This window comes from Prunus avium, chromosome 1 (genome assembly GCF_965620075.1).
Source record: "Prunus avium chromosome 1, drPruAviu1.hap1.1, whole genome shotgun sequence".
NCBI classification, from domain to species: Eukaryota; Viridiplantae; Streptophyta; class Magnoliopsida; order Rosales; family Rosaceae; genus Prunus; species Prunus avium.
In genome coordinates, this window is record NC_142284.1 from 42,664,692 (window position 1) to 42,678,959 (window position 14,268).

Below are 14,268 nucleotides of genomic sequence, written 5' to 3' on the forward strand. Positions count from 1 at the left end.
AGAAGCCTGGAACAACCTTATTATGTTACTTCATTATTCTATGCTTTAACCAATATTTATGACCTGGTATTGTTTCTAGCTTTGTATTTAGTCTCCATGATCCATCCAACAATTCATTTAGTGTAAATTGGTCGAAGAAACATTCCTAAAGAAACAAACATCAAAATATTGAACTAAACTGTTAAATCATTTAATATTGCCGGCCAGAATGAGATCCATATTGTTTTTTTAAAGTCCTATATTTGTAATCATCTCCTCAGGCCTTTATATGTCTTGAGTAGTTAGAGCCTAAACACCAATAGAGTTTGATCTTCTCTATATCCAGACCCGACCCTGTTCGAGAACTGGTTCACTTGGAACATTCTCTGCTATGGCTTCTTTTTCGATAGAAGAATTTGTTGGGGAGGGAGTTCTGAAAGTGCTGCTTCCAAAGCTGTTGGAAGAAGGCTGGGATGATGTGCCAACCTTAAAGATCATGAATACAGATGATATGGATGCATTAAGCATGACACAGCTAGAGAAGGTTGGTTATCTAGAGTCTTTTTCATCGTCTGTCATTTTTCTGCAGCAAATGCTATCTAAAACCAATCTCCCACTTCCTCTGGCTCATAAATATAATTTTATAGTTTTTTTTTTTTCAGAAATCACTCCCTTAATCTCTGAACATCATGTCTACAAAAACATGTCTTATAGTTTGGTTTGTTTTTACTTATCACAGAAAAGAATCACCACATATACATATGAATCTGCCTCTAAGTCATTTCTTTTGTGTGTACTCTAGGATGCACTGGAAATCAGGTCATACCTGCATGACCGTGCTTTGATGCAATATGGTGATAGGATCGAGTCCAGTGGGAAATGTCTGTCTGAGCTCCTTAACTTAAGCCCTGGAGATCTTTCTTCCCAGTTTGGCATGAAGCGAGGCCATGTTGCCCGTTTTATGGACAGAACCAGTGCTTGTGCAGATCACCTACCAAACTCTCATCCTTCCCTGGCAACAGAAAAAATTAGCTTACTTTCGAAAAATACTAGCATTCAAAGGAGTTTTCAATCTGTAAACTCTCAGAAGTTTCATAGTAAATTACCAACAAGAAATAGTTCAATCAATCGCAAATCTCTGGAACAATCACTGGCCAGTTTTAAGATTAAGGATGGATACATTTTCAAAGGGATAGTTTCTATGGAGCCAGCTGAACCTAGAGCATGTGGTTGTGTACAACCTCCTCCTGTAGTTGAAAAAGTTGCTCCATACTCTACCATCGAAAACATCTCAATTCAGAAGTTAACTCCAGAGTATAAGATGGGGATGGAGCATTTGGTGAAAACCAAAACACCTCCAATGAAGGCTTCAGAACTGTGGCGAAACAAACCAGCAGTCCTTCTCTGCATTCGACGTCCAGGGTAAATTCTTATACACTGCATTAAAGCATGGCTTTATTTCAGAGCCTGGTTTTGTCCATTATGCTAAATGCTAAACTTTTCAGTCATGAACTCAGACAAGTTGGGTGGGGGGGGTGTGGGGTGTGTGGGGTTTGTTGATCAATACTTTTTTACAGGGTTGTACTAAGTAAATACAAGACAGAGATTCACAAATTAAAATAAAGATCACATAATGAAGGTATATTGATATAGGATGATAACCTTGTCTTAAACTATAAAAAGATGTAAATAAAACAAAGAAAACTAGGGTACGACCTTGAAAAGCTGGCTCGACTATACTGTGAGATATAGAGTTTTCCATAAGATATCTTTAAGTCCACTTCAAAGTATGAGCATCTTTCTTGAAACTAACTAATATTTGAATTTGAAACAGGTGCATCATGTGTAGGGCTGAAGCTCACCAGCTATATGCCAAAAAACCCATTTTTGATTCACTGGGAATTCAACTATTTGCAGTTCTTCATGAGCATATGGAGTCAGAGGTATAACTAACTACACTTCAACTTCTGCCTCTTACCTTCAACTTTGGATGATGTGTTATTTTGATGCTGCAGATAAAGGACTTCTGGCCTCGATACTGGGGTGGTGTTGTATTGTTTGATCGCGGAACGGAATTCTTCAAAGCACTTGGTGGAGGGAAACTGCTCAAGGAAAAATTCCTATCAGGTTTTGTTTTCAATCCTCGAGCCATAGCAAATTACAAGCGTGCAAAAGCTATGGGAATAAAACAAAACTTCAAAGGAGAAGGTGAAATTAAGGGGGGACTCTTTGTAGTTGGCAGTGGAAGGAGTGGCATTGCATACCAGTTTATTGAGAGGAACTTTGGTGATTGGGCACCTCCAGCTGAAGTCATTGAGATCTGTACTCAGTTGCAGCAGGTAACTATTCTTGTTGGACTTTCTAATTCTTCCCAGAGTCTGCATCAGTGATAAATCTTATATTTAACAGCTCATTTTTAACCTAATGCAGAACCAACATGAAGGTCATGAACAGTCCAATACAAGATCACCGCAATCTGAATGAAAGTTAGATTATGTTGCAATTATCAGCCCATGCCTGAGATTCTCAAACTTGCATGCTTTGTTTGATTGTGTATTTTATGGTTCGGCTATTGTTGATCAAGTTTTGGACATTAACAAATAATTTTCCGTCTTTGTGTGATTGTGTATTTTACGGTTAACCACTTCTGGTCTTTAACAACCTAAATTCTTCAAACACCTCAATCTCTTTGCCTTGATGATTTTTCCACCTCTCTAGCATTGTCTCAGCAGCTAGCTACCATTACTGGAATGATTCTATTCTCATTAAAATTGTTGATGCATCTATTTCTAATTCTTGAATAGTTGCTTCTGAAGCACAGAGAAATTCTGAATTTGGTCACTTACCTAATAAATATAATGGTTTTACAATCCTCTCCAACAGCTTTTGACACTGACAATCTCATCACCAGAAATCTCCACATGAACAAGTTCCATCTTTAAATAAATGGTACCGGACAGCATCTCTTACAAGTATCTCTCTCTTGGTGATCTTGGAAATGTATTTAGTAGCATTGTGGCAATCCCCGCATACTCTAAGGTTTTTAACTACTCGTATAGGAACGCCAGCAGGAAGAAATATCAATCCAAACGCAATTGCCAGCTTCTCGCTGTGGTAATTAAGCATCTTTTTCTTTTCTGATTCCTCAACATCATGAAGAACAGAACTCATATCTGGCTCATACCCCTCTTCTATCATTTTGCAATTTAGTTTCTCCAGCTTGGCATATATCTGATCTGAAAATGGACTTGACTGGTCATCTGCTGAAAAAATGTGCACTCTGCTCTTACATTTGATCCAACTGCATCCTGGTTCCTTTCTAACCCCCTTATCCCTCATTCCTCTCCTTAAATTGGCCACCTCATTCCATTTCCCTTTAGCAGCATAGATGCTTGAGAGCAAGATATAGCTAGCAGGATTCTGGGGCTCTAACTCTAGAAGAGATTCAGCAGCCCATTTACCAATTTCGATATTACGATGAAGTCTACATGAGCTCAGCAAAGTGGCCCAACCAATTGCATCGGGATGGAAAGGCATCTCATTTATGAATCTTTTTGCTTCTTCTAACCTTCCAGCTCGGCTGAGAAGGTCAATGATGCAAGTATAGTGATCCATAATTGGTGTAATTCCATGTTCTTTTACCATGGATTCAAAATACTGATGTCCTTTATCCACGAGTCCTGCTCTGCTGCAAGCTGAAAGAACCCCTATGAAAGTAACTCCGTCGGGTTTCAAACCATGGGCCAGCATCCTTTCAAACAAATCAATTGTCTCATAAGCTTTTCCAAACTGGGCGTAACCTGAAACCAAGGCTGTCCAGGAGACCTCATCCCTGATGTTCATCTCATTGAACAGCCGATGGGAGTCTTCGATGCTTCCACATTTACCATATAAGGTGACAAGTGCATTTGAAACTGTAATGAAAGAAATCAAGCCTGAAGCTTGAGCTTGACCGTGGAACTGGGCACCTTCTTCTAAGCTTGCTAGGTTTGCGCATGAGCTAATTACACTTCCCAGGGTAAAATCATCTGGTTCAACCCCTTTTCTCTGCATGTCACAAAAAACTCTAACAGCTTCTTCACTGTACCCATTCTGGCCATAACCCACAAGCATTGCAGTCCACGATACCACATTCTTGCAGCTCATTCTCTTGAAAACACCTTCTGCAGCTTTTATGCTTCTACATTTGCAATACATGTCAACAAGAGCACTACCAACGAAGATGTTATCTATAAGCTCAGTCCTAATGATATAGGCATGAACTTGCTTGCCCTCTTCCAAGGCAAATAGGCCCCCGCATGCGGTCAATACGCTACCAAATGTATATTGATCCATACCTAAGCCTTCTAATATCATTTCTCTAAACTTATCAAGAGCTTTGCTGCCTGAACCGTTTTGGGTAAGTCCTGTAATCATTGTGGTCCATGAAATCGAATCTTTTTCAGGCATTTTACTGAACAAACATTCAGAATCTTCAATCAATCCACACCGTAAAAGCCCGGTGATCAATGTATTATACATAACCACATTCCTCTCCGGCATAGAATTGAAAACACGTTGTGCGTCAAGAATCAACCCTGCTTTTGAGTACATGTCAACCAAAGGACTACCAACAAACACATACAACGCGAACCCAAATTTCACTATATGCCCATGAAGCTGTCGACCCAAGTTCGCACACCGCTGACTCGAACAAAGCACAAGCATCGTGGAAAACGTTATCCGGTTCAAATTGGCGGCTCCGTCCCTTAACATCAGGCTATAAACTTTGACAGCCTCAGCAAGCAAACCACAGGACGCATGCCCCGAAATAAATGAATTCCAAGACACCCCATCTCGCCTCGGCATGAGATCGAAGATCTCTTGCATCTCAGAAAGATAACCCGATTTTGAATAAACGGAGAGAATGGCGTTCCATGAGAAAAGGGTTGGGTGAGGCATTTGATCGAACACATGACGAGCATACCTTAAGTTGCCTAATCTCCCGTACGTCGTGATGATATTATTGAGAAGAAAGGTTTCAGGACTTGTAATGGTTTTGATAATGTGACAGTGGAGCTTCTTTGCTTGTGCATGGTTTCCTGCTTGGCAGCAGAGTTTGAGCAAGTTACAGTAGTAGTTAGAGGACAAAGACATTAGGGGAAGAGGCCTTTTGGCGGGAATTTAGATAAAAGAGTTTGTGATCGGATGAATTCGAGCTTATGGTAAGCTTTCTTTTTTTTTTGGTCAACAGCTTATGGTAAGCTTGAGGAGGTGTGCCTTGGTCATAGATAGATATATATTATTTTATTTTTTCTATTTTTAACATTGTGATGTTGAAGTTAATATTATAATCAGCTAAATATTAGTCCATTTTATTTTTTATTTTCCAAATACTCAAATTTTAATTCAATTCAGTATCTGTAATTACTCCAATTTTATTGTATTAAAAATATTATTTTTTTAAAATCCGTTTTTAATGTATATAGGTTAAAAAATTGTATCAAGAGGAGAAGAAATAATAATTTTGTTATATATAATCAATACAAACAGCTTCTTAATAAAAAATGAACAAAAACATCACCAAGATTCTCATTGCAAATTTCTTGTTACTGACACTTTGCCCATCTCATCTCCAGATTATACAAGACAGCTTCCCTTCCTATTAGTAGCCTCTGTTATCTCTATACAACATTCTTTGATCCACAAAGTCACCTCTAAGTCAGAGAGCAAACCCACTCCTTTGAACAAAGAATTTCACCTTTCTGCCTATGTAGCATAAAATGCCTTTTATAATATGAACATGTCATCTGCCGCTGCTGCTGCATTATATTTCTGAGAATCCTCTACGCCAGAAGCCTGGCATTTAACTGGTCGAGCTCGCACTAAACATTGCGATTGTATCTTCATCATCATTGGTGATGGTTAAAAGGAATATCATGATTTTTGTTATTTCATCAAGGTGGTATTGTGCATATACGGGGCATAAATGTGTTGAGTGGCGTAAATATGAATCGTATAATCAAAGTTCGACTTTCATTTGGCCTGGTGTCCCTGATCCTGCGGTTTCAGAAGAGAAATTAGCTCCCAAGACAATGGAGAAATATCAGAGGACATGCTCATACAAAAAAAATTAATGACACGCACCATCCACATCTTGGCTACTGGGGGGAGTACCGGCTCCATAGCTCATCTGGACAACATTGTGGAGCTCATCCTCCCACACATTGGGTAGCTGTAGCCAAATATAGGATTATGAAGGTTCAGTCGTAACATTATAGAGACTCTGAAAGCTGAGCAGAAGAATGACATTCAGGTGTACATGGTGTATCGGATGTTATCCAGATTTTATATGGAAGTTTAAGTAACAGAATTCTAGCTATCATTTGAAAGATACCTGAGACGGCTCCTTGAATCCTCCGGTCATAGGTGTCATTTGGGAACTCATGGCTCTCCGAAGTATATCAGAAGGGTTCCCCATTCCAGAGAGGCCAGCTTGGATAAGTCCTGATTGAGATGGATGTAGCTGCGGATATGCAATAGGCATATCCGGAGAAAACCCCAGCGTAGATGAAGGTCCAACCCGTGACTGAAGGATCTGTGTGGAAATGATGTACAAGGGTGAATCAGAAGAGGCACATATATATAATTATCTGCATTCTCATGGAATATGGGCAAAATGACTTACATCTTTTGTAAGGAGGCCTTCAATGTTAAAATCCAGTCGTGGATTCACTGTCGCAAGCTTCATCGACAAAAACTGCAAAAAGAACAGGTCAGTGTAAGATACGATCGAGCATCCTTTATTAATCAGAAGCACATGACAGTAAAAGTTGAGTTTATGGCCTGTATAAAGGTTTATTAGTAATGATTCACCTATTTGCAATCTTTGTCTTAGAAGCAAGACCTTAACCAGAATAACAAATTACGAATAGCTCACAACCCAATCAACACTTTTGATGAAATCAAATATTTAATGCCCAATCCAAGATACAGGAGAGACCAATTACACTAGATATAATAAGAACCACAACCTCAGAAGAAGAGGAACCAAAAAAAAAAAGATTCATACCTCAACCTGTCGTTGCAATGATTGTACATAGTTAATGATTTCGTCCAGCATCACTGCCTTCCCAGTTACCTGCAAAAACTAGTTGATTGTCATGAATAGAACTAGGCAACTATCAGGTGAGAATTTGACGTAAATTTAATTTGCATACGATAACCTTGCTGCATCCAGGTACTAGATCTTGGAGAAACTTCATCCTCTCACTGATCTTCTCCCTTCTGACCTGTTGCAAAAATCAATCAACTCCTACCCAAATGTAGTAATAATAAAAATCTCCACATAATATCTTACTCTTTCTGCAAGACTATGACTATTTGTTGCCTGGCCCCTTCGGGCTCTAACGTGAATATATTCTTCTTTTGGTGGATCAGACGCTTGAGACCCTTGTTTACTCTGTTTTCCGGTAGTCTTGTTGGTAGTTGACACTGGGTGTTGCTCTCCCTTCTGTTGAATTTCAGAAGCATCCTGTGCTGATTCACCAGGTTGCTGTGCATAGGCCTGATCAAGTTCATTAGCCTGCCATAAAAAATGAATGACATGCATAAGGAATTTTCTGAAGACAAAAAGACACCTTTTGCATGTGAAAGAAAACATTCAAAATGATGGTTTACCTGCCCACTCCTTTTCCTTTTCTTAGAGCCCTTAGAAGAAGGTTCTACACCTGTACCCGAAGGCTCCTCTTGACCAGCACCACCGCTGAAATCCGCTTCATCAGACTCATTACCAGAGCCGCCAACAGTGTGTTTCACTTCATCGTGAGATTTCACAAGACTCTCACTTTTCTTCTCATTCTTCAGTGGGCTCCCTTCAGTAGTCCCATGCTCAATAGGCAAGGAAACATCTCTTGAAGCATCACCCCCATTTAGCTCATTCCTTTGAGATTGAGCGCAGGACACCGCTTTCGAGCCGTTACCTGCTACAACTTCTTGTGTCCAGTGCATCATTCCTCCAACCCTGGAATAAGGACTCATGGATTCAGGAACACCAAAAGGGTTAAGCATATCACTAAAACTCCCACCATTGAAGCACGAGAACCTCGCAGCACGCTCAATGAAGGCAGAATCGGCTGGGAACTCAGACAAGCTCTGTGGGAGCATCCCAGGCCCATTTGGTAAGAAAATTCCCCCTTTCAACATTGAATTTGGCGGATTCCAACACATCTCAAGGGGTCTATCAATACCACTTCTCAAAGAGACAGGAATGCCTTTTCTAATTCCTATTGTGTCTGAAGTGCTTGCACTGGTCTGACCGTTGATGTCACAAAATCCTCCCAAATCCTGTGAATTGGTTGGGTGGTCCCAAAGTGTTGGGTTAAAAGAGTCCACCATTGAAGCAGAGGGCCGGGAAGAAGAACCAACAAGATCCCCTTTACTAACTGCCATAGAATTTCCAGTGGAAACCAAACCCACAGACGTATTTGTGAGATTGGAGCCCCCAAATCGCCAGTCTGGAGCCATACCAGGTGAATAATTCATAGGATCCTCATTCCTATTCTCTAATTCAAATTTATCTTGGTCACCCATATCCATCTTTTCTCTTACAACCAAAACCTCCAAGGTTGATCGCCCCTATTAAACCCTAGAACCTGAATTTGAATATCTCTATATTCAAACCAGGATCACAAACCAGGAGAAGAAAAAAGAAAGACAGGGTAACTACGGGAAGTAGAATTCAACTCAAATAGGACACTTCAAGCAAGCTTCAAACACACAAAGTATGAAACTTTAAAACTTGCAATTGAAGAAACCTCAAAACTGCTCTGAAAAACTTTACCTCAGAAGCTCCAGAAAGCCAAAAAGAGAAGAAATCATGTACCATGTGAAGCAAAGTACACAAAGAAAACAGCTTTGAAGAAGTGAACAAGAAAGATCCACTTTCATTAATGAGCACAAGAAGGCTAAAACAGTGAAAGAAAACCCATGTACCTAAAAAAAACTGTACGAAATATCACACCAATTTAGCAGCTACCATTTCCAAAGACCACTGAACTTTGAAGTACCAAATTTCATAAAGGAAGCCCTCCCCAAGGCAGAAAACTAAAAAAGACAGTTCAAGGAAGAGCTGGTAAAAAGTCTAGGAGAGCAGTCAATTAAAACAAAGACCATTGATTTCAGCATAATAAATACAGCCCCATTCAAAACCCTAGTCAGAGTAGCAGAACCCCAGCTCTGAAACACAGACAGAGAGAGAAAGACCAAACTAAAAGCGGTAAGAGAAAGATACCCATTTCAGATTCTGTGCAACTTTTGGTATTCTGCCCTCCATTCAAGCTTTTTACTGAAACAATCTTTTTATTGAATTTGGGTGGCCTTGTTCAAACCCCTTCCTGTTTTTTTCAGCTCAGCAGCTCTGCTACACTCACTGTCACACAAACCCAAAAAAAGAGAGAGAGAAACTTGTTTATAAAAGCAAAGGCTTTAATGTTGTGGAGAGAGAAACAAAGAAGATAGGTTCCTTCAATCTTAGAGATAGTGAAAAAGAAGAGTAATGGCAAAGGTCTTGCTTTTTATACCCACGCTTACATCAAAAAGAGAGCTCTTGATGATTAACCACCGCCACTGCCACTGTAAAATATTAAAAAGACTCCCCCCCGCCCAAAGCTTTTTCTTCACCACCTTTATTATTTATTTAATATCAGATTAAACTTTTCTTACTTACTTTTAAAATATCTGTTTATTTTATTTACTTGGATTTTTAACTCCGTTCAATTCAATCAAGTTGCATAATTGTATTTGTTTAAGCAGATGTTTATTCCAGTTGAGCTAGCAACTGACACTGCCAACTCTTGCTTGGGAGTTTTCTTTTATCTTATTGCATTGTCCTTCATTGCACCTTGGGACAAGAGCTTAAGATTTTTAATGAGGTTTGTTTGGTCAAGACCCCAAAAATCTAGCTCATTTTCACATTCTTTTTTTTTTATATAACTTTATTTTATTTTATGGAATTCATCAATAAGAAACTAAAGCCGTCTGGTTTATGCAGTCTGCAATCTGCATTATTGTATGGGAAGATCTATGCTATCTCATCGTGATAACTTGACCGTCTTATCTTAGCAGACCAGCACATTGTGCTGTTTGTTTGTTCTATGGTGCATATAAAATATAGGCCGCATGATCTAATCATCCAAAAAAGTAATGAAATTGAATGGCTAGGATCATCCCTAATCACAGTCTCTGGGTTGACCCATCAGTAATGAATTATTCATTTATAGCAAGTTGCACCTAGAGGTCATACATGAATAATTGAATATTAGAAAGAGAAGAAAAGAAAAAACTAAAAGTAATAATCCACAGTGAAACTTGTTCAATTTCTACTACCTATGGCTTATACCATTCATAGACTGTCCCTTTCTTTCTTTCTCTCATGCCATTATTAGTTGGCATTGGGACTTGCAATCACAGTGACCTAAGCCTCCCCCCCTCCACTTTGCTTTATAAAATCCTAAGCTTTAGAGGTGGACATGATTAATTTGTGTTGAATTTGATTGGGTTGCTTTAACTAAACACATTACGTAAGTGAACGTCATTTTTCACTAAACTAGACTCCGTTCGAGAAGAAAGACAAGATGAAAGCCAAATCATAAAGTAAACACACACAAATTTATATGCTAGTTTATTTCTTTTAATTAAATACTGCACACAGAAAAATCATTTATTATTTTGATGTGCAGTGTGTATGAGAAAGAATGAATAAACTGGGTAGAGGGTGGAAAGTGTTGAGAGTGTTTGTCCCACATTGAAAAGTTAAGGGACCAAGCCTGGGTTTATAAGGAGTTGGGCTACTCCCCCCATTGCCAATTGGTTTTGGGGTGGAACCTCAACTTCCTTCATGGTATCAGAGCGGGTTAGCCCACGTGTGAAAGCCCAACGGCCACACATGCTCCACGTCACTCAATATGTGTTGTCCACGTGCTATGCTTGAAAATTCGCCACACGTGCGGGGGCGTGTGAGAATGTGAAGGTAAAGAGTCCCACATTGGAAAGTTGAGAAACCTATCAAGGGCTTATAAGGAGTTGAGCTACTCCCCCCATTGCCAATTGGTTTTGGAGTGGAACCTCAACTTCCTTCATAAAGGAGAAGGCAATGAAAACAAAACCTACAGGGTACCGCCCTATTAAGGAAACAGGGATTAGATTCCTTCATTCCAATTTCTCCAAATAGATTATGAGGGAGCCAAGAAGTGGACAAATGGGGCATTGACACGTGTAATGGTGTGCTCTCATATACGAGGCCAACTGATTGGTGTAACTGTCATGTGTATAAAAAGTTTAGAATTAGAATACATTATTGTATATAGTGAGAGTTGGTTCATGGTTGGCATGGCTGGCTCTCCTTTTGGGAAAGCTAAAACCAAGCAACCAAATCCCAGCCATGGCAACATGGGATTCGAGATCTCTTAACCAGAGCTTTAGAATTCTTTTAACCTCAAACAAAGACTGAATTGTTGATCATTACTCTCTCTCTCTCTCTCCCTCTCTCTCTCTCTAGAAAAATAAAGTAGGTATAGTACTTGGACTTGACCTTTAATCAATTGGAGAAGCACGTTTCAGACTTTAAATTATGTGATTCTATTATTGTACTTACTAAACAGTCGCATACAAGTTTACAAGTACGCATGCATGTTTAATGTATTTATGACATGATAATCTTTAATTCTTATACTTCACTTAAAGCGTGCGGGCGTAAGTAAAATTTTGGAACTAGAAAAACCCATGTACTTTGTATTTCAAAACAAATATTCCAAGTGAACCAATGAGGACGGCCATTCAAGCTATGTTCTTCTTGAGTTGCAAATCTATTTTGTTTTCCTCACTAAATTGTTAATGCGTATGCTTCTAGATGCTTGTTATTTTCCAGGTACGTATTTATTAAAAAGTATACATTTGTATCTTTGTAGAAAAACTTGTATGAAACGGGGATAGCACTGTTTTGCTATCTCCGACCAATTACAGACTGTCATGTGAAAAAGTTATCACGCAAAGCATATCGTAATTGGTCGAAATAGCAAAATAATACTATTCCCGTTTCATATAAGTGTTTCTCGTAACTTTGAAAATAAAAAAAAATGGTCACAATCCTAGGAACACATTTATTAGGATGAAAACTTAATTAAGATGTTGAAGAGTAGAGGAAGAATGTCAGCTGGGGTGAATGGACACCAGATAAACATAGAATCTCCTTTTTAAAAATGATGAATTTCATGCAAACATCATTACATAGCATATCATGATGAGATGTTGTTGAATGATTGTTTTAAAAACTTTTGTAGCCACTTTTGGCTCACTTTTTCTGAAAACCAAATTCCAGAAAATCCACCTCTTCTTCTTTTTTATTTCTCAGTAGAACTAGAAGATGCCTTCTTGAAAATGTGAGGCTCTTTCCTGTTCTTTTTCCCTAGTACCTTTTAAGTTTTTAACTCTGCTGCAAAAGTAAACGTTGGTGCAAGAGATAAATCTATGGCAATGGGACCCCTTTAGGTAGGGATGAGGAGGAGGGGGCATTGTGATTAGGGGTGGCAATTTCCGACTCGACCCGTTACACGACTCGAAACCCGCACGGGAAAAACACGACCCAAACACGACCCATTAATAAATGGGTAATTTTCGGGTCAACCCACCACTGACCCATTTATAAACGGGTGGGTTTCGGGTCAACCCGTCAACCCATTTAAATACATGTTTAACCTGTTTATTAAACGGGTCGTGTCATGGGTCGTGTCAACCCGTTTACTACCTGCCAACCCGCGAAAAAAATTAGAGAAAATGAACCTTCATCACACCCAATGGGTTTCGAACCCCAGCCAATTTCACCCATCTCCTTGCTCCTTATCCATCTTGGTGTTGATAACTTTGTGATTATATGTTACAACATTTGATATTTATAATGTCTTTACAAACTGATAAGCACTTAATTATTACATTTTTATCCATAAATTATATTTGTTAATTATTACATCTTTAGAAAAAATAAGCACATTTCCCAAACTTAAAATAAAATAATTAAAAAAACAAAAACTGGAAAGGATACGTAAAACACAAAGCACCAGAAAATGAAAGTAACGGGTAAAAACATAAAACACCAGAAAATGCGGAGGTAAATCAAGAAAAGTAAGGTGAAAGTAGAAAGGGAAGGGATCCGAGGAAAAAAAGAGGGCAAACGGTTGGATAGCAATCTGGGGATCCGAAGTGGATGTCGGCTCACTCATTAGTAGATGTCTATTTAAACCATTCATCAGTGAAGTGTAGGATTACCCCTCATTTCTTCTTGAAAACTCAAGGAAAACCATAAAAAAAAAATCCAGAAACAAAACAATGGCATCCTCATCTAAGCTCATTGATGATCTCAACATTGAGTTATCACTTGCACCACCGAATGTTCAGGTAGGCGCTCCTCCAAACCCTATCTTCCCAAACTCCTCCTTTCATCATGGCTCAGCCTCAAACTTTGCTGAGGCAATGCCAAAAAGAGTAGTGCTGCCAGGAGGCATAACTGTTAGTAGACTCACACCGGCAGATCATCTGCACGTGGCACAGAGGTCAGACAAGGCCGCAGTGGAGGAGTCTCATGATTTAACTGTTCTCCAAGCAGTCTCCGCTACAAATTTGGGCATAAGATTACTGGCAAGGACGCGAGAGTGTGGAGCTCTGACCGAGGAAGTAGCCTCCTTGAAGGCTCAGGTGGCGGATTTGCAAAGGCGGCTCTACTGTGCCAACCAGCATGTAGAAGCACTGTGGAAGAGAAACAATGATCATGCAGAGCTATTGCAGATTCTACAAATAAGAGAAAATAGAGGCAATTAGCATGATGCCTCAGGTGACTCAGAATCTGGAAAGAAACATGTGATTTTTAAATTTATGTATGCATTTTTACGTTTAGGTGGCTCAGAATCTGGGAAATGTGCTTATTTTTTTCTAAAGATGTAATAATTAACAAATATAATTTATGGATAAAAATGTAATAATTAAGTGCTCATCAGTTTGTAAAGACATTATAAATATCAAATGTTGTAACATATAATCACAAAGTTATCAACACCAAGATGGATAAGGAGCAAGGAGAGGGGTGAAATTGGTTGGGGTTCAAAACACATTGGGTGTGCTGAAGGTTCAATTTCTTTAATTTTTTTCGCGGGTTGGCAGGTAGTAAACGGGTTGACACGACCCATGACACGACCTGTTTAATAAACGGGTTACAAATGGGTCGTGTCGTGTCAACCTGTTTATAAACAGGTTGGGTTTGGG

At 39.2% G+C, this 14,268-nt stretch overlaps 3 protein-coding genes across 7 annotated transcripts; 1 reads left to right on the plus strand and 2 right to left on the minus strand.

Annotated features, from left to right (window-relative positions):
• Window positions 1-198: 198 nt before the first annotated feature.
• LOC148297862 (uncharacterized) lies at window positions 199-2,832 on the plus strand. The gene is made up of 5 exons (XM_088250175.1): window positions 199-523; window positions 782-1,401; window positions 1,814-1,922; window positions 1,995-2,318; window positions 2,410-2,832. The coding sequence occupies exons 1-5, from the start codon at window positions 371-373 to the stop codon at window positions 2,461-2,463; spliced, it is 1,260 nt and encodes a 419-aa protein (XP_088106301.1). The 5' UTR covers window positions 199-370; the 3' UTR covers window positions 2,464-2,832.
• On the minus strand, window positions 2,310-5,209 carry LOC110757735 (pentatricopeptide (PPR) repeat-containing protein). Of its 2 annotated transcripts, none has more exons than XM_021959438.2 (2): window positions 2,826-5,209; window positions 2,310-2,357 (listed from the first exon to the last, which is right to left on the minus strand). In XM_021959438.2, exon 1 carries the CDS (start codon window positions 5,113-5,115, stop codon window positions 2,884-2,886), a length of 2,232 nt encoding a protein of 743 aa, XP_021815130.1. In that variant the 5' UTR covers window positions 5,116-5,209; the 3' UTR covers window positions 2,310-2,357; window positions 2,826-2,883. The 2 variants fall into 2 exon arrangements, with proteins under 2 accessions (XP_021815130.1, XP_021815131.1); XM_021959439.2 differs by having other exon boundaries at window positions 2,310-2,400.
• Window positions 5,210-5,469: 260 nt separating this feature from the next.
• LOC110757741 (basic helix-loop-helix (bHLH) DNA-binding superfamily protein) lies at window positions 5,470-9,507 on the minus strand. Of its 4 annotated transcripts, none has more exons than XM_088247070.1 (9): window positions 9,251-9,505; window positions 7,639-8,612; window positions 7,319-7,543; window positions 7,185-7,250; window positions 7,031-7,099; window positions 6,647-6,718; window positions 6,356-6,556; window positions 6,106-6,193; window positions 5,470-6,018 (listed from the first exon to the last, which is right to left on the minus strand). In XM_088247070.1, the coding sequence occupies exons 2-9, from the start codon at window positions 8,554-8,556 to the stop codon at window positions 5,981-5,983; spliced, it is 1,677 nt and encodes a 558-aa protein (XP_088103196.1). In that variant the 5' UTR covers window positions 8,557-8,612; window positions 9,251-9,505; the 3' UTR covers window positions 5,470-5,980. The 4 variants fall into 4 exon arrangements, with proteins under 4 accessions (XP_088103196.1, XP_021815134.1, XP_021815133.1 ...); XM_021959442.2 differs by having other exon boundaries at window positions 7,639-8,628; XM_021959441.2 differs by having other exon boundaries at window positions 7,639-9,505.
• Window positions 9,508-14,268: the final 4,761 nt, after the last annotated feature.